Genomic DNA, 25,451 nt, shown 5'->3' with positions numbered 1-25,451 from the left:
GAGGGTGGGGGGTGGTGACGATGGGTCTATTATTCGAGCAGCAATCTGTTCTAGCGCTCGGTCTGTGAGCACGAGACGTCAATGCCCCGGCTGATTGACATTGCTGTGGCCTTGGTGATGCCGATGGGCAGGGACATATACACAAGGTGAACCCGTCAAGGACGGAGTGGCGGGCTATGAGTTCATATTCTTTGTTGGTACATTTCTTCATTGTCTGTTCTGCGGCAAGGCTGGCTGGCGGCCGTCATGTCTAATGGAGCACGCCAAGTTCTCACGACACCCGTCCTGTGACGCTCCATCCTCGGTTGCCCATGTACGCAACCCCCTGTGCGAGCACCAGTCGCGCTGTCCAGAGATCCCGTTCCCGCGAAAACCACGAAACGCCTTTATTCCCCCTCGCGTCCCCCGCCCTTTCAACGCCTGCCTCCAGAAAAAAGCCGTAGTCCCATGTCCCTTGCCTTTCGCCACGCATGCTTCCGTCTCTCGACGTGCGAATCACCACCTCCGGCCATAGACGGCATTCTCCTGCCTAGCCGGCTTGCGGCGCAGCATATTCATCGACTGGCGGGCCCTGTCGCGCTCGTCGGCGGCCTCGCCACCGTCCTCCCACGGCCGCTCGTCGACGACGCCGTGGTGGCCGCCGGGCCTGAAGAGGTCGATGATTTCCTTGAGGCCGAGGTTGACGGCCTTCTTCTTGGCGCCGCCCTCGATGGTCTGCTCGGCCAGCAGGCGCTTCTTCTCCTGCAAATCGATGATGCGCTCCTCGACAGTCTCGGACACGGTGAGCTTGTAGACGGTCACGTCGACGGTTTGGTTGAGGCGGTGGACGCGGTCAATGGCCTGTTCCTCGACAAACTGCACGGTGGTGTTAGCCTCGAGATCCACCGCCCACGTAGCACCTCCACAGTACCATTGGAACAAAAGGGAACACGAGCATGACTCACCGGATTCCAAAACGGCTCGACAATGATGACCCTCGTCGCCGCCGTCAGGTTCAAGCCCAAGCTGCCGCACTTGAGGCTGCACAGGAGGACCCTGACGCTCTTGTCCTCGCGCAGCCGCCGCAGGCTCTCCTCACGCTCATCGTTCTTCATGCTCCCGTCGTAGCGCCGGAAGCGGAAGCGCTCCTTGTGCAGGAACGGCTCCACCAGGTCCAGCATGGACGTGAACTGGGAGAAGACGATGAACTTGTGCTCGTGGGCCTCTGCCTGCAAGAGCCTGGTGATCTCGCGAATCTTGGCCGATGCAAAGAGTGGCGTGGCACCCGCAGAGTACAGCTCGTCGTCCGAGTCTGATGCCGAGTCCTGGTCCGAGCCCGAGTAGACTTCTGTCCCGTCAGCCTCGGATCCTGAGGCTTCGGATTTGGCGCAGTCGGACGCAGAGGCATGCGACGTGGCGGGCTTGACCTCGTCAAGCGTCTGGGCTGCCATCTTCTGCGTAATGGCAGACACGGACAAGAGTGAGTCTTCGTCCTCGGACGCCTCGGCCACGGACTTATAACCCGGCTCCTCCTGGGCCGTCTCGTCATCGACGACAAAGCCGCTCAGATTGCTCTGGTCCCGGTCATCGACCGTGTCGTCGGCCGAGTCCTCCGAACCGATCCAGTCGCCCCCTCCCTCGGCGTTTTCGTCCTCCTCGCCGCCAGCCTTGCCCAGATGCAAGTCCCCTCGTTCGCCTTCTGGCACCAGCCAGCTGCCCTCGGCTTCCTCGTCCTCATCATCGCTGTCGATAATGGCGTTGCGGTTCCGCGGGCGGCGCGGGGCCTGCTTCTGCTGCGCTTCCGCCGCTGGCTCGACGTCTTGCTCGTTATCCTCTTTCTCTTTCGTCTTCAACTTTCTCTCGCCTGCATCAGCTTCTGATTTTAGTGGAGACACCTGCTTTTGACTCTTCCTCTTCTTCTTCTTCTTCTTCTTCTTCTTCTTGTCCTTCTCTGGACGACCATGATGCTTGAAGTACTCTAGATCATCGTGGCATTCGGAACAGTTTTCCCTGCCAATCTCAACGTCCACGCTGGTCAAGTCTTTGCCGCAGATGCTGCAGCTTTTGGACACGATGCCCATGCCAGCAAACATATCCGCCACGGCGTCGATGTCTGCATCCTGCTTCTTCTGGCTGGAGCCCGTCGACAGTGCATCCTTGTCCTCGCCCAACTTCCCTTCCACCAGCTTGGGATGGTTGCACGCCTGTCGCAGACGCAGAAGCAGGGTGAACGCGTTCGCGTAGCTAATCTTGTTCTTCATCATGAGCTCCATGCTCTTGTCCGCGCGCTCTTCCAGGCGATTGTAGAAGTTGCGCTCAGCGGGGGGTAGTTTTGTTGAGACGGTGACGACGTTGCGCTCTGTATGTCTGAACTCAGTCGCAGTGGCCGTTCCATCGGCCGGGGGCTCGCCGCCAGGATGCAGGGCGCCCTCTTCCTTGAGAATTTCCTTGGTTCGTCTCTTCATGAAGCAACGCAGGATGGAGTGAAGGCGCCGGATGGCGATGTGGCCTTTGCCGTTCTTCATGGGCAGGTCAATGTGCTCCTTCCACTGCTTCAGGTCATCGTACGGCCTGATGCGCAGGAACCGGACGAGAGACTGCAATTCGTCGAGATTGTTTTGCATTGGCGTTCCCGAGAGACACCAGCGATACTCGGAGCGCAGAGCGTAGCAGGCTTTGGTGGCCTTTGCGTTGCGGTTCTTGACGGTGTGTGCCTCGTCCAGGACGACGCGCCACCAGTGGAGACCAAAGCAACCCGCCCCCTTGTTCTCTGACGAGTTGCCATGCTCGGACACGAGGATCTGATATGTCGTGATGACGACATCGTACAGGGCCAGGTCTTTGGAGTTCTTGGTGCGCTGAGGACCATGGTGAACAAGGACCTTGAGTCCGTGAGACTTGGCGACCTTGTCCCGTATCTCGTGCTCCCACTGCCTGATGAGCGCCAGGGGGGCAACCACGAGAGTCGTCTTTTCGAGGCCCCCAAAGTGTTTCTTCCAACCCTTTTCGTCCGTCGTGGGCTTTTGGTTCTTCAGCATCAGGGAGATGGATTGCAGCGTCTTGCCCAAGCCCATGTCATCGGCGAGTAGCCCTCCTTTGGGGACGGTGCCTCGCTTGACCGGGCCCAGCTCACGGCCACGCATCCAGTTGACGCCCTCGACCTGGTGAGGCAGCAGCCTGACCTTGAGGCCGTCGACTATGCCATCCTTGCCGACCACGACGTCCCTTTTCTGTTCCGTTTTCTCTTGTTGTGGCTGGGTCGAGTCAGGATTCTTATCAGCCTCCAGCACCACAACAGGCTTCTCGCCATCGTCTTGCTCTTCTTCCTCGTCCAGGCCGCCCTCGAGCAGTGCCTTGAGGTCGGCATTTGCTTTGGTAGGATCGGTATAGAAGACCTCGTCGCCTTGATAGGACGGCGCGGCGACGTGTGTGTTCGAGCTGAAGGTGGGCATGGGCGGGGGCCTTCGGTCGTGGTAGGTAGGGGGTCGCGGTCCCGAGATCTTTGTTCCGAGATGGTGTTCGGGACGGGTCTTTTGGTGGATGAAGACGTCTGCCTTCTGCTTAAGAGAGGAGACCATCTTGGTGGGATGTCCAAATGTCGGATGGCTTGTCAGGGCAGAGGAGCCAGCGCCATCGGCCGGGCCGCCGCGATACTTGCCCTTGACGGACGACAAGTCCCTGACAGCGGCGGTAATGTCGAAGTCTTCGTCTGGAGATCTCTCTCGCTGCGACTCGTTGGCTCGGGCAGCTGGAGCAGGCTGCAAGGGCGAGGGCCCCTTTGGCGGCGCCCGTTCCTTGACCATGGCCTCGATTTTCTGGCGGACAAGAGCCGATTCGGTACTTGAGGTGTCGAGAGAGCTGGGCGTGTTGGGGAATGAGAGGGTGTTCCTGGGCTTAAAAGCGAAGCCTGCACCCGGCCTTTTTGTGCAATCGCCGCCGTTCATGGGGATGGGGTGCGCGTGTGAAGGCACTCACTCAATGCACGCTGAGTGAGCGGACGCTGAGTGGGTGGCGCGAGTCACCAAATGACATAATGAATTGCCCCGGCAACCGCCTCGGCGCTAATTCGACAACTCTGCGAGCATGCGTGGAAGGGCGTGCAAAGCACGGCAGTACACAAACAGCCCGCGGCCCGCAAGTACCTCGCCTCCGCCTTCCCCTCGATGGATACCTGGGCCCAAAGTGGCAGATCAGCACACGTTGTAATTAGGGTAGGCACTGTAGACAGCCAGCTGATGCTCCAGTAAGTTACCTAAAGTTACTTACCGGGAAAGCTTGCTCGAAATACGGAGTCATGATGATCTACCTGGTACGAAGTAGATTGGGCTCAAAGGGTCACAACCAGCTACAGTACACAAGTCTCACCTCTCTCGTGTTTTCAATGCCTCGCCCCTAGCCCCCAGCAACCTCCGGCTCATCTCCCTTCCGCTCGTCCCAGAAACCCTTGCCGTAACTTACCAAAATCTCGTCCCCCTTCCTGATGCCCTTGCTGTTCTTCCCGCCCAAGACCCAGACACCCACGCAAACCTGTTGCCACCGCTCACACCACGCCGTCCCAAACTCGGCATTGGCCCTTTCCTTGACCCCCCGGTAGTCGTTGACGAAGCGACCCTCATTGCCCTCATTCGCCGCGTCCACCGCCACGTCCGCCTCCTTGTCCAACCACAAGTCGTAGTCACTCTCGGCCAACGACGACGGTGCCGCCCCGCCGTGCACTCGGCCCAGGTATGGCAGGATGAAGCTTCCGGGCTTAAGGTTTTGCGCCGCGAATAGCCCGTACTGGCCGTCGGCAGGGTGAGCAGCGTCCCGGATCTGCTGGATCTTGACGTTCGGCGAGGGCACCAAGGTCTGTGACGCGGGTATGACGGAGATCGCCGAGGGCTTCGTGCTGAGGGCTTCGACCTGGGCAGCCGAGAGGTGTTTGGAGTGTTGCGGAGACTTCAAGTACGGTAGCGAGCCGGGCCAGTTCTTTGGCTTGGACATGGTCGTCGTTGGATAGAATCGAGGTGCGCAATCTCGGTGCCACGCGCGACTCCGGCCATTCTGCACCGGAACGCTAGCATGAAGCTTCCGCGGGGGGGTGACAATTCATGTTGGTTGATTGACGGTCTGATCCATGACAGGGCCCTTTGATTCTTCACGTTGGGGACATGTAGAGAGTGGTTGTCGTGATGAGCTACCTAGGTAGGTATCTTGCCTACTGGAATGGACTCTGGGTACGGATACCGGTACCCGCAAAAGACGTCGCTACAAGTACGGAGTGTAATATAGTAGGCACAAAACACGTGCAGTGACTGCTCACCTAATGAATCGTTGCACAATGCATGCGCGCTAACAAAGCTACAGCACTAGCAGAGGCATGCTAGGGGTCCTGGGGATATAGCCGTAATATTCGCTTACGGCTCGTCTGCAAGGGACGCCGTTGCATCTCCAATTTTCCACCTCTTGCCTCGCTCCGCCATCGTCTGTCTCTCCTCGGCAGCGCTGTCAATCCGCCCGGGCACCGTTGCCCCCAGTCCTCCACCATGTCGCAGGAAAAGCCGCTCCCCTTCATCTACCAGTTCGCCGCAGGTACGTTGCTGCCGCCCCCAGCCGCCGCCAAGTGCTCGACCCTAACGCCGTCTGCCAGGCGCCATTGCCGGCGTCTCGGAGGTATGAGATGCGCCGCCCTGCCACGCTCGGCCCCTGCTGACCCTCGGGCCCGCATCAGATCTTGATCATGTAAGTCCACGACACGCCGTCTTTGCGACGCGAACAGCTGACACTGAGCGCTGCCAGGTATCCGTTGGATGTCGTCAAGACCCGAGTGTGAGTCTTCTCCGCCCCCCTTTCGCCGCGGACCCGGGACTCATCGGCCTAGACAACTGCAAACCGGCAAGGGCGCCGGCGCCGAGGCATACAATGGCATGTTGGATTGCTTCCGCAAGATCATCAAGCATGAAGGGTGTGTGGAGCTTCACCGGCAGTCCTGCCATTGATCCTCGAATCCTCGAGCTCATCCGATGCCAGCTTCTCCCGGCTCTATCGCGGCATCTCCGCTCCCATCCTCATGGAGGCTCCCAAGCGAGCCACCAAGTTCGCCGCCAACGACGAGTGGGGTAGGGCCTATCGCAAGATGTTCGGCATGCCCCAGATGACCCAGTCGCTCTCCGTCCTGACCGGAGCCTCGGCCGGCGCTACCGAGTCCTTCGTCGTCGTCCCCTTCGAGCTTGTCAAGATCCGCCTGCAGGACAAGGCCTCGGCCGGCAAATACAATGGCATGATCGACTGCGTCGTCAAGACGGTCCGCAACGAAGGCCCCCTGGCCTTGTACCAGGGTCTGGAGAGTACCATGTGGCGGCATATCCTCTGGAACGCCGGCTACTTTGGCTGCATCTTCCAGGTCCGCCAGTTGATGCCCCAGGCCCAGAACAAGCGTGGCCAGATGGTCAACGACCTCATCTCCGGCTCCATCGGAGGCACCATCGGCACCATGGTCAACACCCCCTTGGACGTCGTCAAGAGCCGAATCCAGAATACGCCCAGGATCCCCGGCCAGGTCCCCAAGTACAACTGGGCATTCCCTTCGGTTCTCACGGTGCTCAAGGAAGAAGGCGCTGGCGCCTTGTACAAGGGATTCCTGCCCAAGGTAAGTCTAGTCCCCTTGTCTAGCCATGGACGGTGCCCCAGACGGTTACTCATGACACCTCCTCTTTCTCTAGGTGCTGCGACTTGGACCCGGAGGAGGCATCCTCCTCGTCGTCTTTACCACTGTCATGGATACCTTCCGCAAGTGGCACTCATAAAGTGTTTCTCGGTTGCGGAGTCCTCCATCTAGTTTCATGTTCACAGATCCTGTAGCATAGAATGGGTCTCAGAGATAATAGACAACGCGAGGCGTTCTGTGTGTAGACTGGGCCGTGGAGTTGTCGGGCAGCATTAAGAAGACCTTTTCGTCCCACATTGTGGCCCTTCATGCCAACCTGCAAAGCCTTTGGGCTCTTGCAACCAAATCAAATACTTCGTACCAGCGGCCATCTCGGTGCTCGGTATCGACTTGTTGAATCGCTCTAATCATACACCAGAGCCTGCCTGGAACGCCAAGAAACATCTTGGGAGCATACACCTTACCCGAAGCACCCCTACGCCGCATTATTAAACCCCTTCGCCAAAGAAAGACAAAACCTCACATACCGTGACTCGAGGCCATGGCAAATGATCATTCACTGGCTCATCCTCCCGCATCGACCTCCATACCCCCTTCTCCGCTGGCTCCCGGGGCGCCGTGACCAGCCGCCCATGCTCCCGATGCCAACCCCGAGTCGAGCGTCGCCTTTCCGTTGGCCGAAGCCTTGCCCACGACAACCTGCACTTCGTCCTGCGCTGGTTTGTCGGTCAACGCCTCCTCCTCCTCGGGCGTTGCGCCCCCAGCTTCCGCCCGCATGCGGGCTTGCTTCTCCTTCCAGCCCGGCGGGAGACCAGGCCCACTATCGGCATTACCATAGTCGGACTTCTTGGTACCCTTGGGCCATCGTCCCGGCCCGCGTCCGGTCCCGCCCGTCTTGCGCCGTGATGCGCTGCTTCGAGGGCGGCTGGCTGTGGGACGGCGGCTGCTCCCCCCCGACCGTCGCGGCCGCGATGCGCTGCTGACGGTACGAGAGGCAGACGGACGGGTTGCGCTTTGCCTCGCACGATCTGCACGTCGACCGCCCGTGACAGGGGGGAAGACCTCGAATCGAGTTGGCGGTATGTCTCTGTAAGGTGCGGCCCAAGAGTCGCAGTCTGGAACGGCGTTCCTGACGTCGGTCTGCGGCTCTGCATTCTCCTTGTCCTCAGGCGCCACTTTCTCAATCGACTTGACAGGTTCTGATCCGTTCGGCATATTCGTCTCGCTGGTGACGCTGGCGTCTTGTAGGGGCGCATCCCCGTCTTCGCCATCAACCAGCGGCTGGAGCTCTGCACCAGCGCTGTCGGGGTCCTCGTGAGCTTTCGTCTCGTCGTCCTCGCGCGGCGCAATCGTGCTGATGGGCGGCCCGAGCTCGAAGTTGACGGCGTTGCTCCGACCCATGACATACGGGGTCCAAGCCAGAGCCTCCGCCTTCAGCCTCACGTAGCCTTTGGACTCCCACTTCGCCACGTATTGTCGGCAATACTCCGAGTCGACGCGGAACGCGTACTGTTGTGTCTGCGGATCTCGCACCAGGGCTCGGAGCCCCTCCAAGGCCGAGACGACGTCGTCGGCAGTCATGCCTGTTTCGTCAGAGATCTGCTTGACGCTGAGGCCGTCCTTCTTATGCTCGTCCCCTTCCATGAGGTTCAAAAAGTATCGGCACAACTCGAGCCGCCAGTAGTTGCGATATGACACGAGGCCCATGTCAGACAGCGGCTTCTCGGGCGACCCCGTTTTCTGCTCCGTCTTGGTGAGCAGGTAGGAAAAGTCGATGAGCAGGTTCCCGTAGCCTTTTCTCTGGTGTATGGGTAACGTCAAGATACACGACACATTGTTCTGGCTGCTCGCTCGCTTCTCCTTTGAGAAGTAGCCCACAAAGTGGTACCCGCGCTCGTCGTACTCGCAGAGAATGTAGAACAAAAACGGCTCCACGTCGTAGTAGAGCGTCTTGGAACCGAGGAAGAGTTTTGCCAAAAGACACAGGTTCTGACAGTAGACAGGATGCTTCCGGCCATCGACCTCAAATATGGACACCGACTCGTGGCGGTAAATCTCGTCTCCAGGGGGGTGCTTCGTGGCACATTTGAGCTTGTGCCGCCATGCCACGTAGTCCGAGTTCATGTACTTAAGACAGAACTCGCAAATGTAGAGGACGCGGTTTCTGCTGTACTCGGCAGGGTAAGGAGCCGCGTACCAGGTGTCGATCTCCCACCCACCAAACTCGATGCACTCAATCTGGCTTGCGTTCTCGTTCGCCTTCTTGGGCTTCCGCAACGGCACGTCCGCCTCGGCCTGCATCGCTAGGACGCGAGCTCGCCATTCGTCTTCAGCCTTCTGCTTGGCTTGATCAAACCTCTTGCGATCGTCAGGAGTGGGCAGTGTTTTTGAGGTGTCCGCCTCCGCCTCGCTCAGTATACCGCCGTAAGGCTTTCCCTTGGCATCATCGGTCTCCTTGTCGAAAAAGGAGTAGAATGGCTGAGAATACAGGTCCGAGGTAAAAGGCGTGGGAAGGGGAGTTGCAGGAGTCACAACCGTAGCCGTCAAAGCGGGCGTCGTTCGCGGCGGTGGAGCAGGCCTCGAAAGAGCCCCAGGCCGTCTCTTGTTATCGCGTTTCCTCCGCGATAGAATCTCTTTGAGGTTGCCTGGACGCACCACAAATTTGAGTACCAGGGACGTGCGTGATCGTCTTTCGACGGTTACTGGGGGCGGTCTTTGAGCCCTAAGTCGCAGCATCCGCGACGCCCTGTTCGACTCTCCAGACTGATCCCCGCCTCCATCACCATGAGCCGTCGATTCGCTGGAGCGGTTTCTGCGTCGCTTTCTCAGAGATCCGCCCGTCTCGTCTGGCTCGGCTGAGGAAGTTTTCCTCTTGCGTAGGGCACGCGAACTTTGCATGGAGTCGTCAACATGCATTCCGGCCTGAGAGACGGACTGCTCGTCCGAATTACTGGGTTCCCGTGCAAGGTTTGGCTCGTCCGAACGCTGTGACATGGATAGTGAGTTGTTGCCCACACTGGCGCCGTCTTTGATTTCAATCTCATCATCGTCCACGTCAGAATTCCCGGTGTAGCACTCTGGACATCTCCAGTCTTTGGAATCTGGAACCGGTCAGCGGACTCGGCCGCGGGCTGACGGGCTGGCCAGTACTTACGGTTCTTTTCTGTCAATGCGACGGCGTCGCGGGCACACTGCTGGTGCGCTGATCCCCGTTAGCCAGTCTCCGCGCAGTGCCTGGAAAAGACGACATACCGTTCTCGCCACAAGTAGTGCATGTAAGAAATGCCTCAAAATCCTCACTCGGGTCATTTTCCTCGTCTTGTTTGCAGAAGGTGCAAGCGTTGGGGGGCGCCGCGTCCGATTCGTCATCGTCTGCCACGTCCCCGTCCTCCCAAGCAGCCCCGTCTTCGTCGGACTCCTCATCTGGGACACTCGGAAGCTCAGAGACTTCGCTCTCGGCGTCTTCATCATCTTCGGCTTCGCCAGGCTTGATCTTGACAGCCCCTACCCCTTCCTCGAGGTCATCATCGTCTCCTTCTGCATCCTCGTCTTGTTCGCCATCCTCATCTTCTCCAGGCGCAGCATCGCCAACTATTATCTGTTGAGCCATGTGATCATCGTCTTCTTCACCGGAGGCATCTTCGTCTATCTCCTCGCCGGAGGCATCTCGGTCGCTGAGTTCGTCGTCGTCATCGCTGCCCATGTCTCGAGAGGCGACCGCGACGCCGGTCGAGGTAGAGTGGGCAGCCGCCCCTCGACCCTCTCGTGGTGTCGAGTCTGTGGCGTTATCGGCGAAACTGTCTGCCGTCTCGTATTCCGCGTCTTCGGAGAGCAAAACACTCTGCTGCAGCTCCTCTTCCATAGCTTGCGCGCTCGCCATCGTTACCCCTGCTTCCCTAAACGAAGGCGGTGTGTTTTCGACTCAAATTTGGGCATATCGATGTCGCGACAAGCTACTGCGGGCGGTCCTCAAGCTTGAAAGAGGCCCGCGAGCTACGGGCCTGAGCCGCTCGACCTGTCACGCTGTCAGCTGGGAGCACAAGAAAAGAAGTGAAGTCCCGCGAGCTCCCACCTCGCGCTCGTAAGCAACGCGCCGAGGAAACTGGACGGTGTCTGCAACGACGACGCCAAGTAGCGTGACACAGTCAGTCGCGTTTCGATGTGCTGCTGGGCGAGGAGAGAATGCTTGTCACTACAGTGCGCGCGCCAGTACGATGCACGTATGGGCACTAGAGCTTGAGTTTTGAATACAGTGCCAATGGTTTCTACGCTAACTGTGCGTCCACACTACGAATTAGAGTGCGACCGCATTTCACGCCTCAGGCATCCAACCGCCAAGGACCCAGCCGAACACGGCAATCCAAGCATCTAGCCCAGGCACAGCATTGAACCTCGCCGCAACTCCAATTGTCCTGGCCGCACCGACAGCAGGCTGGAGCTTGACAGACACAGCCACGAACCTCGGCTTGCCCGTCAAAGTCCTTGTGGGCAGCGCATCGCAGCCATGCCTGTGCCGTTTGAAGCCCTGCTTCCCTATGCCATCATGATTGGTGTACGAGCGCCCGATCACCTCCCCTGCGCCCGGAATCGGCCGAAACTCATCGATACTTAGATGTTTGGCGTGACTGGGACTGGCCTGGCTTTCGTCAAGACCATGCGGAACGAGGGCAAGCGCCCGCGATATTCGCTGGATGAGTGGGACAAGGTTGGTTGCTCCGTCGCCCGTCTCTTGGCCCCGTTGACTGACATGGCCGGCAGCAAAGTAAGATAACCACCTCGTCACGCGTCGCAACCCAACGGACCACTCCAGGCACTGACTAGTGTTGCTTCAGTGATGGCGCGAGACCGGAGACTCACGGGAACAATGCGCGGGCAGACTGATCAGCCACAAGCACCACTAGGCTTTGAGCTGAACAATCCATGGAAGGTACCGGGCCAGAAAGCCGCTCTTTTCAACGAGATAATTTGCTCACTGCCCCCTATAGTTGGAGAAGCGTATTTCCTGAGCCCGCTGGAAGCGACGATCGAACAGACGAATCCACCGGACGGGGATGAACGTGTACATATAAAGCCAGCGAACTGGCAAGCCTTTCCGGCGAGAGGGGAAAATGGTCAAAGACAGCACGGATATCACATCACACGTGAAGCTGAGCAACGCCCCCAACTTATGCCTTCGCGCACATGTCAATGATAGTTCAGCGGATGACTATCGAGTCATATGTTGATATCGGCCCTGTTCTTGTTCAAGCTCTCCAAGAGCGTGCAAGCCTGGCACATGTCTTGACTCGACATGTAACCGCATTTGATGCATCGACCCAAGGTCTGCAACGGAACTGGCACAGGATCTTTCGGCCAGCGGCTCCTCACGGGGAGTCTGATCGACCCATCTGCCTCGGTGGCCCCCTCGGATTTGACTTCTGCCTCGAGGCCTTTGAACTGATGCTGGTTCTTCAAGCTCGCCTCCATCTGTACCATATCGCCTCCCGCAGCTCCATTGGCAGATCCGCAACCGCCCATGCCTTCTCCCGGGCTGCAATCGCAGCCGCTTTGACCCTTGTCAGGTGTGAGCCGTGCCATGTCCTCCCCGCTTCGGACAATGTCAAGGATTGCGCTCGGCCGAACCTTTTCCAGGCTCTTGATCAGACTTCTAGCGGTTCCCCGGAATGCTTCAGGACTGTATATGCATTCGGTGCTGAAGTAATCCAACTTCTTGTGATGTGCATACAAGACGATTTCCTTCTCATAGGCGTACTTGAGAGGCTTGCTCCTCTTGACCTCGCTCTTTGAGTTCCCGGTGACTATGCTGGTACTCCTGGACAGCCTAGGCAGATCGCCGCGGAGGAGGTTCATCAGGACAGTCTCGGCCACGTCGTCTGCATTGTGCCCCGTGACAACATGCCTGATGTCGAGCATCTTGGCGCCTCGATCCAGTGCCTGTCGACGGAAGACACCGCAGTACGTGCAGTTACCCTTTTTGCCAACCGTTTCCACGACCTGGTCCATGGTCCATCCGTAGAGCTGATCGTAGCCCACGATCTGCAACGGCATCTCATATTGAGTCGCATTGCGTTTCACCGTCTCGAGCGAATCATCTCGGTAGCCCTTGATACCCTCGTCGACGCTGAGGAGAACCAGGTCCAGTCCGTACTCATGCCGCTCATTGAGTGTTTTGAGGACCGATGCCAGCACTGTAGAGTCTTTGCCGCCTGATGCGCCTATTGCTACCCGTTCGCCGGGGTAGAATAGATTAGAAGAGACAATGGTATGATGAACCTCGTCCTCAAAGGCCACGAGGAAACAGTCTCTGCAGACTTTGTGATGATTCTTGGGCCTTTTGACGATGGCTCTGTTGTTTTGACACAACACGCAAGGGGTTGGCGGCATGGTCAGTAGGTGACAGGGAGTTTGTCGTGGTTTGCCGGAAAGTGTACTTGATGAAACACTGTAGAGAGTCGTAGTCTGGCTGAAGCGATTCCGCCCAAATGGAAAGGGAGCCAGTTCCAAGAAATTCACACCGAAGACCAGCGTTTATAGCGTGGAAATCTAGACTGAGGCCCAGTGACTCAAGAAATGGCCACTTCGAAGATTCTTTCACACAAGCCGCCGACAAACCAACGTTGACTCGATTTGCTACAGGCCGATCTAAACCCAACAGCCACGGTCGCGAGTCAGCACGTGACACATCAGCCACACCCACGGACCCCCTTGGGGCGAAGAGCCACTGTGGCACACGAAGCCCTAATTTTTCACCCACCACTGAAATATCCACTCGGACTTGGTCTTTTTCGCAACCCACCCTCACGGCATCAAGGACTTCGCTTGTTCTCACAAGACCGAGCACCGTCGCCCACGGATCCAAGATGGTAAGTTTCTCGCCATAGATGCTCTGACGGCTACATTTCCAGAGTGGCAATGCGCTGGCGTGCAGTTCGATCCGCAGCGTCGCTTGCGGCCTGCTGGAGATTCCGCCCGTTCGTCCCTCGTGGACCGGGTGAAGACCTGGCTGGAGGCGGGATGTGCGCTGAAATACTGCCGCATCGCGTTCTCTTTAGAGTTCAGAGAAGACTTTTTGGCTGAGCAAGTCGCTGATGTCTTCTTTTCTCAATGACAGCCTCCCAAGACTGGCAAGAAGGTGGCTCCGGCCCCATTCCCTCAGGGAAAGGCTGGTTCCAAGAAGGCTCCCAAGGTGCGTGCGACGCGTTCCTCGAAGCCCCTTGATCTCATGCGCTCACACCTCTACAGAACCCTCTGCTCGAGAAGCGCCCCCGAAACTATGGCATCGGTCAGGACATCCAGCCCAAGCGAAACTTGGGCCGCATGGTGAAGTGGCCTGAGTATGTCCGCCTCCAGCGCCAGAGGAAGATCCTCCAGATGCGCCTCAAGGTCCCTCCGTCTCTGGCCCAGTTCCAGCACGTTCTCGACCGCAACACTGCCGCCCAGGCTTTCAAGCTCCTCAACAAGTACCGCCCCGAGACCAAGCCCGAGAAGAAGGAGCGTCTGCTCAAGGAGGCCACTGCCATCAAGGAGGGCAAGAAGAAGGAGGACGTCAGCAAGAAGCCCTACACAGTCAAGTACGGCCTCAACCACGTTGTCGGCCTCGTTGAGAACAAGAAGGCTTCCTTGGTCCTCATTCCCAACGATGTCGACCCGATCGAGCTGGTTGTCTTCCTGCCTTCGTTGTGCAAGAAGATGGGAGTGCCTTATGCCATTGTCAAGGGCAAGGCGCGCCTGGGCACCGTTGTCCACAAGAAGGTCGGTTCACACATGATTGCGATTCGCCCATCGGTTCTAACTGAGTGCTAGACTGCTGCCGTTCTGGCCATGACCGAGGTGCGCTCGGAGGACAAGAACGAGCTGTCGAAGCTCGTCTCCGCCATCAAGGACGGCTTCATGGACAAGCACGACCAGGCCCGGAGACAGTGGGGTGGTGGCATCATGGGCCCCAAGGCGCAGATGCGGATCCTGAAGAAGCAGAAGGCTCTGGAGGCTGCTACCAAGATTTGAGCTGTCTAATATCCCATGATGCATTTGAATTACGGGGTTTTAAGGTGTTGCCGGTTTCAGGACATGGGAAAATGAATGGAATTTCACGCGCCAGTCTTGTAAGCCGCACCCATGGCATAATGACATGCTCCCTGGCGTTAAGCCGTCTTGCCGTGGTACCGTGAGACATTGAGCCTTGGTGACGTGAGTACTGCCGTTGGCAATCGGAAACAGAGTGTGACCGCTGCCGAATACCGGAAGCGCCGACTGCACCTTTGCGAAAAACGAGGGCTTAAGCCGAGACACATGGCAATGCTCGGGCAGCATGCGGCTTTCCGCGTCGAGGTATCAACGTCTATCGACACGCCCTCTCTCTCTGTGGAATCGAGGCACGTGAGGGCTGTTTAGCTAACAGAATCCCTAAGCCGGCGGATTAAATGGGCCCTGGTCGGAGAAAGTCGGAACGCAGGCGCAGGAGGGAACAGCCAATGACGGGGTGCGTAATCAGCGGGAGATGCCGCCGGGGGGGGTGTGGGGGGGCCAGAGCATGCCGACGAGGCGCTGTTGACGGGCGACAAGGCCCGGGGATTGCGACGGCAGGTTTCGTGGAACACGACGTCGCGCATGAGGGATACTGTGCGAATGACGTATCGGCGACCATGATGCATTTACGGATACGTAGGGAAGTATTTGCAATGGTGCAACAAAAGATACTTTGACGGCCGCCTTGCCGAAAGCGTCGCGGGTGGTGAGCAAAGGGCGAATCCCCGGGGGTTTGTCGAATCTCGTCCACGGTGGAAGAGCAGTTAGCTACTAATGTACCTGCTCATTGGCTTGCCAAGAACTGGGCGACCGAGGCATTGGGGCATTGGGGTATTGCTTTGCCGACTAGGTGATCTTAGGCGTCGGGATATACAGTACGGCCCACGGGATAAAATAGTACCTACCTTAATCAGGTAGGTCGACGGGGTGCCCAATCATGTGCCGTGGGGTTTGGCTGGATGGGCAGGGCTGTTCTCGACTCGCCTGCCATGCAGAAATGAATGACACTGCCTTGTCGCAGAACAATAGCCTGCTCAGGTGCGATGGCCTGCAGAGGGCGTTTTACGAGAAAGGGCCGGGATGATTGGCATGGACGGGCCACGTAGGCCTGCGGCTCCGGACGGCATGGCGGCGCTGATGCCCAAAGCGCACGGGATGCAGCTTTCGGGTACCCTTTCCCACGGCGTGTCAAAAGCTGTGTCTACAGTGTCTACATTTACGCCGTAGGCTGTACGAGGTGAAGAGGCCGTATTCCATGATGGAGATATTTGGAGGACAGCCGTGACGTGGGCTCGCCTTTATTATCTACTACCTTGGTGCTGTACCTGCACCGGATACTCGTTCCGCCAGCCAGTGCGGCCGGGAAAAGTCATGTAGGTAGGTAGGTAGGTACTTATCTAGTAGTACCTACCTACCTACCTACCTACTTGGTGGAGGGCCCCTTTCAGGCAAAGGCGGCGGAGGGGAATGTTTGCCCTTTCCGATCCCCCGAAACCGAAGCAAAGCTTCTGGCAAAGGGGTTCAAAAGGGCCACGATGCCGCCGGCCTGGACGCCGTTGCTCCCCCGTCCACCACCATCGTCCATCATCGTCGTCTTCAGCATACCAGTACATCTCGGTCCGCACCAAGCCGCATTGACCGACGTCTCCATCTGCCCGTGCTGTACCCGCCTGCGGCACTGTAGTTGCACTGTACATTCCTGGGCCAATCTCGCTCGCGCGAGAGTGAGCAGAAAAGGCAGCGAGGCTTTCCGGCCTTTCACGATCCCCGCACCAAGTCGCACCCGAAAGGACGTTCCGGTCAGCCCCACGGTCCTAGTCCCGCCGAGCTTTTACCTAGGCCTGCATCCGCCTCCCGAACAAGACGAGGCTGGTTCCGACATATCCTCGTGAGCAGCCGGTCTTCCCCACCCCCGGCTTCCTCCCCACGCTTTGCACACACGCTTTGCACACGCTTTGCACACCCCCCCTGCCCCACCAAAACGGTAATAGCCCTTCCGTCACCAAAGCAAGAGCTGGCTACTCTACCCATCACCAAGTACTGTACCCGTGCCCGTTGCTCTGCCACGAGTACGATTCGGCGCATACACCGTCCATTGCCATTTGTGGAGAGAAGCCTTGGACTCGAGTCGGTACGCCCAACAAGGCACGCGACCTTTGCCCTCTTCTTGCCCTTGGCCAGCCCACCCCACTCCCCCTCTGGGCCAAGCCGAGATCCAAAGTCCCCCGGCGGGGAAAAAACATACATAACCATGGCCGGTCCCATCGCCAGAGTTGCCTCTCCCTACCCAGATCCCAACGTCAAAGGCCCCAGCTCCCAGATCCTGGCTCAAAGGCAAGACTCGCGCAACAGTGAGTCCCCCTTGATGCCCATGCCTCGAGAGTGTAAGCCCTGACGCCCCGAGTCAGTGATTACCAACACGGTCAACAAGACTTCTCTGCACCCGGGCGGTGTCCAGTGAGTTGTCCCCCTCCTCCGACACCAGGCGGCTTGGATGCTAACATGACGTCCTCGCCAGGCCTCACCGCGAGCACACCGAGCTTGGTATGTTGCCCTGGCTGCCGGCCCTACCGACGCTAGCTACCCCGGACCCCCGACTGACAAGCCTTCCACAGAGGAGGCGCTTCACGAAAAGGCACACATCGACTACGACCACGTCGCAATTGTAAGTGGACTCTGATGTTTGGTGTTTGCAATGGCAACGGCTGACGGGTAACGGCTCGCAGATCCCCAATCCTTCCGTTGCCGTCCTCTACGAAGATGCGCTGGTGTACGAAACAGGCACAGCCATCACCTCGAGCGGTGCCCTGACGGCCTACTCGGGCAAGAAGACGGGGAGGTCTCCCCTCGACAAGAGAATAGTCCAGGAGCCGTCGTCTGAAAACGACGTCTGGTACGTTCCTGTCCCGGCCAGCGGAAGAGAGTCGACTGCATGCGGTCAAGTGTCAGCTTTGCTCGGCTCTCAGCCAACATTGATTCCATGTGAAAGGCCCGCCCCTTCGGCTAACCAAGGCTTTTCTGCAGGTGGGGCCCCGTCAACAAGCCCATGAGTCCCGAGGTAGGTCTCATGTTTTGCCGCCTTTTCCTTTTTGCCCCAGTGGTTCCCCAGTGGTTCCCCTTGTCTTTCCCTCGGCCGTCAATCACCCCGCGTTTCCCTTGGGGGTCCCGGTCGCCTTGACGCCAGGCCCGTGAGTCGGCATAAACAGCTTGGGCATGCAGGGTCTGGGCTGAGCCGGGGGGAAGTCAGCTTCCAAGCGGGAGGTGGCTGTGGCTGGTCTAGCCGGTCCAATCAAATGACTGTGATTGCATGTCTTGGCCGCTGGCTGCCTCCCTTGGGAGCCACGCCGACCCGCTCCGTCCCGATGGCCGGGTGCGCGCGGGACCTGCAGCGGCGGTGTTGGTGTGTGTGTGTGCAGGCCAGTCAGTGTGCGCAGGCCAGTGCGCTGCTGCATCCCGGATGACGCGCATGCGTGCCGGCCCTCCTCATGTTGCACCGCATCCAGCCGCGATGCGGGGCATACCGGGCTGGTTGGTCGGCCGCATTGGGCAGTCAGTCGACTATGCGCACGCGTCGGATCCGAGCCGCCAGAGAGGGGGAAGTCGAGTACGGTCTGGCTGACGTTGTTGCAGGTCTGGAAAATCAACCGCGAACGCGCCGTCGACTACCTCAACACGCGCAACCGCATCTACGTCGTCGACGGCTACGCCGGCTGGGACGAGAAGTATCGCATCCGCGTCCGTGTCATCTGCGCCCGCGCCTACCATGCCCTCTTCATGCGAAACATGCTCATCCGCCCTCCTCGTGAGGAGCTCGAGCACTTCCGCCCCGACTACACCATCTACAATGCCGGCTCCTTCCCCGCCAACCGCTACACCGAGGGCATGACCTCGCCGACCTCGGTCGCCATCAACTTTGCCCAGAAGGAGATGGTCATCCTCGGAACCGAGTATGCCGGTGAGATGAAGAAGGGCGTCTTCACCGTTCTCTTCTACGAGATGCCCATCAAGCACAACGTCCTGACCCTGCACTCGTCGGCCAACGAGGGCAAGAATGGCGACGTCACCCTCTTCTTTGGCCTGTCGGGCACCGGCAAGACGACCCTGTCTGCCGACCCCAACCGCGCCCTCATCGGCGACGACGAGCACTGCTGGAGCGACCGCGGCGTCTTCAACATCGAAGGTGGCTGCTACGCCAAGTGCATCGGTCTCTCGGCCGAGAAGGAGCCCGACATCTTCAACGCCATCCGCTACGGATCCGTGCTGGAGAACGTCGTCTTCGACCCCGAGACCCGCGAGGTCGACTACGACGACTCGACTTTGACCGAGAACACACGATGGTGCGCCCCTTCTTGTCCTGCTTCTCTCCGCTGAACATGTCCAATCTAACCAACGCTCTTGTCCTGTGCAGCGCTTATCCCATCGAGTACATCAGCAATGCCAAGATCCCCTGCCTCTCGCCCAACATGCCCTCCAACATCATCCTCCTCACCTGTGACGCCCGCGGCGTCCTGCCTCCCATCTCCAAGCTGGACCGTGCGCAGACCATGTTCCACTTCATTTCAGGCTACACGTCCAAGATGGCGGGCACCGAGGACGGCGTGACGGAGCCTCAGGCCACTTTCTCCTCCTGCTTCGCCCAGCCCTTCCTCGCCCTCCATCCCATGAGGTACGCCAAGATGCTGGCGGACAAGATTGAGCAGCACAAGGCCAACGCCTGGCTGCTCAACACGGGCTGGGTCGGCGCCGGCTTCGCCCACGGAGGCAAGCGCTGCCCCCTCAAGTACACGCGCGCCATCCTCGACGCCATCCACTCGGGCGAGCTGGCCAAGGTTCATTACGAGACGTACGACATCTTCAACCTGCAGGTCCCCACCACCTGCCCCAACGTCCCCGCCGAGCTGCTCAACCCCAAGAAGGCCTGGACTGCCGGCGCCGAGAGCTTCCAGAACGAGGTCGTCAAGCTCGGCAAGCTGTTCCGCGAGAACTTTACCAAGTACGAGAGCGAGGCCACCGAGGATGTCGTCAAGGCCGGGCCTACGGCATGAGCAAGCATTTTGGATAGCCGGTTTCTTTTCGACGCCCTAGAGTTGTTCTGCTTTTCGTCACCCGTCACGTCTTGGGGCGACGCTCACTTCCACGTCCGCGGGGCTGTCTGATCCCTCCCTGACCCGCAATGCCCGTTTTGTTTTGTCAAGACTTGCTGTGTCTTGACCTGGGTTGGCGTTTTTGACTTTCCTTTTTCCTTTTCTTACCATGTCGGGAACGCATGGTACTGTTTGACTTATACGCCGTCGCCGTAAGGCAGAGGCCAGATTCTTCAGATTCTTTGAAGTCGGGTCGAGAGGCATGAAGGGAATCAAGGTCAATGGGCCCAAAGCATGAAAAAGGAGGAGAGCCGGGTTTGTAAGCCAGATACAGCAGGATCATAATGTCCAGAATTTGCAGCAAGAAGAGACAGCTTTGCCGCAGCTAGTGAACATGACGCCGCGCCGTGTAGGTGGGGGGTGGCTGGAAGCAGTAGCCATTGCTCAAGTCGCCGTTGGAATGTCGGACGCCGCCGGTTGAGGAGGCACGAAGCCCCCATATTTGCTCTTAGTGGAAAGCCACAGCGCCCGTGCCGACCGTGCGCCGGCTACTGCTGTCACTACCATGTCAACGCCCCGCGACGCCAGCTGAATGCTGGGCTTTGCTTATGCCCCCCCATGCAGGGAGGCCGCGAACGAGAGGGAGAGGCGGATGCTATTCAAAGGGTATGTATTCGTCATCTACCACGGCCAGTAGCTGGCGTGTTATCCAACACGATGCGACGGCATGCTGCCCATTTTGCCATGCGCCAAGATGGGTTGGAATAGACAGGTGTATATACATGTGAGCCTCGAATGAAACATGGCAAGTGCCTCCGCCCCATAATGGACGCCACGCAAAAAGAGCATCAGACAATGGTGGCTAGAGCTTCAGGCTGGCTGGCTGTGCCAGCTTTAAACAGTGGTTGCAGGGTAGGGGTTGGAATGGGCAAGACAAGAATAACCCCCCCCCCCTATCATTTTGCGCGCCGAGACATACTCGTACATTCTCGAGATGATTGATATAGTTGCTGAAAAAAAATTGGACACCAAGGCAGGTAGCAATATAAGAAAATGCACGCTATGAGATCAGTACGTGTACCGGAACTGCTTGTTCTCCTTGTCGGTCATGGCCGTCCAGACATCGGGAGACATGAAGGACTCCTCCTGCTGTCTGCTGCGGTCGTTGCGCTGCTTGTTGGCCCAGACGTAGTAGAGGAAGAGGGCAATGGTGGTGACGGCGCAGCCGGCCTGGGTGCCCATGACGGCCAGCTTGGCCGGGCGGAACTCGGGGGCGTCCCTGGCCTGGAAGGTCTGGGGGCCGATGATGTTGCCAAGGGAAAAGGAGCCGCTGACGAGGGCCGAGGCAAAGGCGCGCTTCGTGCCTCCGGCGCAGTTGGCGACGGTCCACTGCGTTTCGCCGAGTCAGCTTATGATGGAAGGCAGGATATGGGAGGATAGCAGAGAGGGTGCTCCCGGTGGACACGTACGTTGTAGAAAATGGTCAGAGGGGCGACGACGGCGTTGACGAGGTAGATGCCAGCCAGGACGCCGGACCGGTTGGTGTGGGGGTTTAGGAACGACATGAGAGCTCCGCCGGTGATGCTAGAAAGACCCAGGGATTAGATGGTGCCCGACAAAGATATGGCCGCGAGGGGAGGGGTGAGACATACGCAGGAACGATGCAGACAAGGATCCATGCCCAGCGGTGGGACTGCTTCCGGATACCAAAGCCGACGAGGAGAGTGAAGAAGATGCTGACGATGCCCGAGGGCATGTTCATGAGGGCGGCCTGCTTGGGCTGGTAGCCGAGGTTCTTGATGAGGGTAGACGAGTAGGTGGTGACGACGCCGCTGGAGACGGAGAGGAGAATGACGGAGACGATGAGGAGCCAGATTTGGGGGTCGCAGACGGCCTCGAGAACCTCGCTTGCGCGGAACTTGCGCGTGTCGATGCCCGTCTGGTTGACGCTGACGTGCTTGAGGAGGGCCACCTTTTCCGTGTCGGAGAGCCAGGGGGCCTTCATGGGAGTGTCGGGGAGGAAGAGGAAGGTGGCGATGCCGAAGACGACGGTAAGGCAGCCGAGGACGACGAACATGGTGCGCCAGCCGGCGAGGGCGGCGCCGGGGGCGACGTGCTGGAAGGCGTAGGAGACGGCGCCGCCAATGATCTGGCCGAGGCCGAGGCCGAGGTACCAGAAGGAGAAGCGCGGGGCCTGCTCCGACTTTGTGTACCACTGGCTGCTGATGAGCATGAGGGAGGGGCCGATGGTGGCCTCGAAGATGCCGAGGAAGATGCGGGAGACGAGGAGGGTCTGGTAGCTGGTGGCGGCGGCACCGCAGGCCGTGGCGATGCCCCAAAAGGTGACGTTGAAGCCGAGCCACTTTGCGGCGGGGAGTTTCTGGAGGAAGTAGACTTGGGGGAGCCGGAGTCAGCGCAGAGCAGCCATATTGTCGGGAGGCGACTCACTGTTGGGGACCTCGAAACACAGGAGGCCGACAAAGAGAAAGGTGGCGATGTTTGAAAAGTCATTGCCCTTGAGGTTGAGGTCTTTGTTGATGCCCATGACGGCGGCATACTGCGAGGGCAAGGCGTCAGCCCAGGCCAGCAGGAGGGAGGGGGGAGGGCACTCACGTTGAGGATGACCTTGTCGAGAAACTGCATGGTGTAGCAGCAAAACATCAGGGGCACAATATGCCAGTCGATCTTGCGGCGCAGGGCGGCGAGGTCGACGGCGGAAACACCCTCGGCATGGCGGTGATCGTTGAGGAACTTCCAGGCGGCATCAACGTCTGTCCGGTTGCGCGAGGCATCGGCGGCATGGGTGATGGAGGAGGTGGACGAGGAGCCAAGTTGGCGAAGAGCGACGTCGTGGCCCATCTTGTCGTCGCCGATGGAAGACATGGTGACCGAGGAGGGAAAAGGGAAAAAAAGGAAAAGGCGATAGGTTGAAGGCCGAGGTAGTCGGTAGGTTAATTAAACAGAAGGGGAAATGAGTGGCGTCGGTGGGAGAGGAGGAGAGAAGTAGAGACGAGGAAGCGAGGAGAGCAGGGACAGCTAAAGATAAAGTGCTGCAAGACTCTGGCACCCGTTTTTTTTTCCTTTTCCTCTGCCTCTCCTTTTCTCTTCCACCAGAGTTGGAGGCTTCTATCCGCGGCCTTGGGGGCCCAGCAGAGAGAGGGACGGGGGGGGGAAGAGAGAGAGAGAGAAGGTCCAGTGGGCGGCCTTGGCTATGGAGAAGGGTGGTGGGGAAGCGAGCAACGGCGGCAAAGCCCAGACTAGAGACGGCGCCCAGAAAAGAAAAAGAATGTCAACAAGAGCAAAAGACGGGGGGGGGAAGAAACGAAGGACAGATTCTTGCTTGGATGCGCGGCAGCAACCAACCCGATCTGACTGATGATGACAGCTGCACGATTGAGCTTGCTTTGGAAGGGGGGGGGGGAATAAGGATGAGATGGGCCAAAAAGTATATTTTGGTGACGGAGATCAGCTAACCGAAGGCGCCCGCCGAGGACAAACGGACGAGGAGACGGGCGAGAGAGAGAGGCAGCGAGAGAGAGAGAGAGACAGAGAGAGAGGCGGGTTAGGCGCTAATACACTGTACAGCACGAGAGCTGAGGACCAAGACCTGGCGTTGTCTCACCTAAATAGGCTTTCGAGGATTACTTGGGCCAAGAAAAGCCAAGAGAGAGCGACTCAATCTCTACAGTGAAGAGGAGCATTGCATGCACGTGTATGCGGACCAAGCAGCATCGTGCATGGCCATGCTACTGCCATCAATGATGTGCCCGTCGCTCCAGACACACAAGGACACAGGACAGGACACAGGACTCGGGACACACACACAGTCACAGCCACAGACACAGAGCGACGTCCGGGACTGGTGGGGCTGTTCCCGACGGTTGAAGCCGCCGTGGGGAGATGGAGAAAAAGGGGGGTTACACGGGCAGATGCACCACCGAGGCTAAAGGGGGGGGGCTGCACACAGGCGCAGATGCACCACTGAGAGGCCGAGAGAAGCGACGGCAACAGGGTCCGGGCTGGCTGCAAGACATCCATGCCTCGGGGCTGGGTGCGCCTGGTGCACTACCAACACTACCTGGCGGATTCATGGCGTCTCACCGCCTGCGCGTGTCCGTCCTGTACCTTGCAGCGACGCCTGTTAGCATGGCCACCTGGCGAGTCCGACGGCGGTGCCTGGCCTGGTCTCCTCCCTATTAGGTCTCCTCCCTAATTAATAGGTCTCCTCCCCAGGGAGTCCCGCCGCTTGCACGTGCCAAGCGCAGTCGTCGACATGGCATCATGGGAAAAGGAGTTCAGTCCTTGGCGAGGAAATCCCATGGCGCCAAAGGCAAGGGACCGAACTGTCCAAGGGACCGACTGTCCTTGGCCGTGCGCTCGCGGTCGTCTGGCGACGGGGCGCGTAAGGGGGTCGGCCGATGCATGCTTTCCGGAGCAAGGGCAAGAGTGCGGACGGATACAGTCGATTCGCATCGGATGGAAGGGAAATGCCGTCACGAGCTTTAGTAGAGCGCAGCTACAGTATGAGCCAGGGCGCTCCGCACTGTACATGCCCACAACTTCAGCACGGTAATCACAGTGTATAATGAGCAGCCGGCTTACTGTACCGCAAGGCCGGGACGGAGCTGGAGCGGAGACCGACCTCGCTTCAAGCTCCGGTGGAGGTGGCGGGTCCGAGGGCTCGCTCTCCCGAGTACGTACAGTAATTATGCAGTGTGTACGTAAGGCGTTGGCGGGCAGGGTGGGTGGCCCATGCTTTACATTGTTTGTAAGACTAAGGCGTGCACATGGTAGGCAGAGCAGAGGCCCAACTCTCACCCGACTCTGGAAAGGCCATCTACGCTTCTGTCGCTGTTCCTATTATAGCAAGATGCAACATACTGCACCATGTACAGTATCAAAGTAGGTACCTGCCTACACCGAATTTACACAGCAGGCCTGATAATTACGGAGTATAAAATTTTGAGCAACTAATTACGCAACCGCAACCGCTCGGCAACACCTGCCATCCCACTCGGGCATATCCCAACTCTAATCAACGGGTATGAAATCACCGCCGGACCCGCCTTGACAGGGGACAAGGGACGCCGTGGTCCTCGGCACCTGGACACTCGTCACCGCCCTGTAAAGACCACATGTTTCGCAGCCATGCTATGCTCCACCAACATGTATGTGTGTGTGTGTGTGCATCTCGCGTCTGGCAGCATGAAACTCTAAATCTCTCTCCTCTTTGCTGGTCAGAATCATGTCACCCGATTCGTGTGCGCCTCCACTCTTCCACTCTGGGGGGCGGTGGTCTGTCCTCTCTTTCCTTCCCAAGGGGACGTCCGGATTTTGGGAAGAGGAAAGACAGAAGCGAGTGTGTGTGTGTGTGTGTGTGACGGGGCGGAGAGTGAAGAGAGGCCGCGGGGAATCGGGAGAGGAGGAGTAGGGCGAGAGGACAAGAGAAAGAAACGCAACCGCGCCGGATCCCTCACACATATGGCCTCATATGGCCTCGTCCGCCTTGGCCTCGGCCACACCCCGGTCGACGGCACTGACCCAGCGTCTGCGGCGGAGGCGGCAGACACGGCGGCGGCGGCCAGGGCCATGAGCGAGGGCGACGAGGGCTTTACGCCTGAGATGCGCCAAGGACCCCGTACAAGGACGACAACGACGACAATGAGGAGGACCAAGGCGCAGGCGAGGGGGCAGGGCGGCGGCGCATGAAGATTGAC

The 25,451-nt window shown here is 58.8% G+C and overlaps 9 protein-coding genes across 9 annotated transcripts; 4 read left to right on the top strand and 5 right to left on the bottom strand.

Moving 5' to 3' along the window:
- Nucleotides 1-495: 495 nt before the first annotated feature.
- Nucleotides 496-3,923, bottom strand: HRG_07677 (putative ATP-dependent helicase; the record flags this gene model as incomplete). Its single annotated transcript, XM_044866148.1, has 2 exons — nucleotides 496-855; nucleotides 945-3,923. The coding sequence occupies 2 exons, from the start codon at nucleotides 3,921-3,923 to the stop codon at nucleotides 496-498; spliced, it is 3,339 nt and encodes a 1,112-aa protein (XP_044719112.1).
- Nucleotides 3,924-4,371: 448 nt separating this feature from the next.
- On the bottom strand, nucleotides 4,372-4,962 carry HRG_07676 (uncharacterized protein; the record flags this gene model as incomplete). The annotated part of the gene is made up of 1 exon (XM_044866147.1): nucleotides 4,372-4,962. One exon carries the CDS (start codon nucleotides 4,960-4,962, stop codon nucleotides 4,372-4,374), a length of 591 nt encoding a protein of 196 aa, XP_044719111.1.
- Nucleotides 4,963-5,504: 542 nt separating this feature from the next.
- Nucleotides 5,505-6,764, top strand: HRG_07675 (mitochondrial carrier protein; the record flags this gene model as incomplete). Its single annotated transcript, XM_044866146.1, has 7 exons — nucleotides 5,505-5,550; nucleotides 5,609-5,631; nucleotides 5,690-5,700; nucleotides 5,758-5,787; nucleotides 5,840-5,923; nucleotides 5,989-6,607; nucleotides 6,681-6,764. The coding sequence occupies 7 exons, from the start codon at nucleotides 5,505-5,507 to the stop codon at nucleotides 6,762-6,764; spliced, it is 897 nt and encodes a 298-aa protein (XP_044719110.1).
- Nucleotides 6,765-7,189: 425 nt separating this feature from the next.
- On the bottom strand, nucleotides 7,190-10,487 carry HRG_07674 (MOZ/SAS family domain-containing protein; the record flags this gene model as incomplete). Its single annotated transcript, XM_044866145.1, has 9 exons — nucleotides 7,190-7,554; nucleotides 7,651-7,866; nucleotides 7,921-9,103; nucleotides 9,161-9,496; nucleotides 9,548-9,726; nucleotides 9,780-9,827; nucleotides 9,878-10,192; nucleotides 10,256-10,330; nucleotides 10,385-10,487. 9 exons carry the CDS (start codon nucleotides 10,485-10,487, stop codon nucleotides 7,190-7,192), a joined length of 2,820 nt encoding a protein of 939 aa, XP_044719109.1.
- Nucleotides 10,488-11,129: 642 nt separating this feature from the next.
- HRG_07673 (NADH-ubiquinone oxidoreductase MWFE subunit domain-containing protein) lies at nucleotides 11,130-11,446 on the top strand (the record flags this gene model as incomplete). The annotated part of the gene is made up of 3 exons (XM_044866144.1): nucleotides 11,130-11,177; nucleotides 11,238-11,330; nucleotides 11,384-11,446. The coding sequence occupies 3 exons, from the start codon at nucleotides 11,130-11,132 to the stop codon at nucleotides 11,444-11,446; spliced, it is 204 nt and encodes a 67-aa protein (XP_044719108.1).
- A 393-nt stretch (nucleotides 11,447-11,839) lies between these two features.
- On the bottom strand, nucleotides 11,840-13,009 carry HRG_07672 (PP-loop family domain-containing protein; the record flags this gene model as incomplete). The annotated part of the gene is made up of 2 exons (XM_044866143.1): nucleotides 11,840-11,947; nucleotides 12,098-13,009. 2 exons carry the CDS (start codon nucleotides 13,007-13,009, stop codon nucleotides 11,840-11,842), a joined length of 1,020 nt encoding a protein of 339 aa, XP_044719107.1.
- A 476-nt stretch (nucleotides 13,010-13,485) lies between these two features.
- HRG_07671 (ribosomal protein l7Ae/L30e/S12e/Gadd45 family domain-containing protein) lies at nucleotides 13,486-14,629 on the top strand (the record flags this gene model as incomplete). Its single annotated transcript, XM_044866142.1, has 5 exons — nucleotides 13,486-13,488; nucleotides 13,531-13,596; nucleotides 13,737-13,811; nucleotides 13,868-14,377; nucleotides 14,429-14,629. 5 exons carry the CDS (start codon nucleotides 13,486-13,488, stop codon nucleotides 14,627-14,629), a joined length of 855 nt encoding a protein of 284 aa, XP_044719106.1.
- A 2,272-nt stretch (nucleotides 14,630-16,901) lies between these two features.
- On the top strand, nucleotides 16,902-19,695 carry HRG_07670 (phosphoenolpyruvate carboxykinase domain-containing protein; the record flags this gene model as incomplete). Its single annotated transcript, XM_044866141.1, has 8 exons — nucleotides 16,902-17,001; nucleotides 17,059-17,107; nucleotides 17,169-17,194; nucleotides 17,266-17,315; nucleotides 17,377-17,543; nucleotides 17,675-17,708; nucleotides 18,281-18,987; nucleotides 19,059-19,695. 8 exons carry the CDS (start codon nucleotides 16,902-16,904, stop codon nucleotides 19,693-19,695), a joined length of 1,770 nt encoding a protein of 589 aa, XP_044719105.1.
- Nucleotides 19,696-20,802: 1,107 nt separating this feature from the next.
- Nucleotides 20,803-22,617, bottom strand: HRG_07669 (major facilitator superfamily domain-containing protein; the record flags this gene model as incomplete). Its single annotated transcript, XM_044866140.1, has 5 exons — nucleotides 20,803-21,123; nucleotides 21,204-21,318; nucleotides 21,387-22,128; nucleotides 22,183-22,291; nucleotides 22,348-22,617. The coding sequence occupies 5 exons, from the start codon at nucleotides 22,615-22,617 to the stop codon at nucleotides 20,803-20,805; spliced, it is 1,557 nt and encodes a 518-aa protein (XP_044719104.1).
- Between the last annotated feature and the right edge of the window lie 2,834 nt (nucleotides 22,618-25,451).

This window comes from Hirsutella rhossiliensis, assembly GCF_020360975.1.
Source record: "Hirsutella rhossiliensis strain HR02 chromosome Unknown scaffold00008, whole genome shotgun sequence".
In the NCBI taxonomy this organism is placed as follows: Eukaryota; Fungi; Ascomycota; class Sordariomycetes; order Hypocreales; family Ophiocordycipitaceae; genus Hirsutella; species Hirsutella rhossiliensis.
Note: the sequence above shows the minus strand (reverse complement) of the source record. Positions and strands in the feature narration are given on the sequence as shown.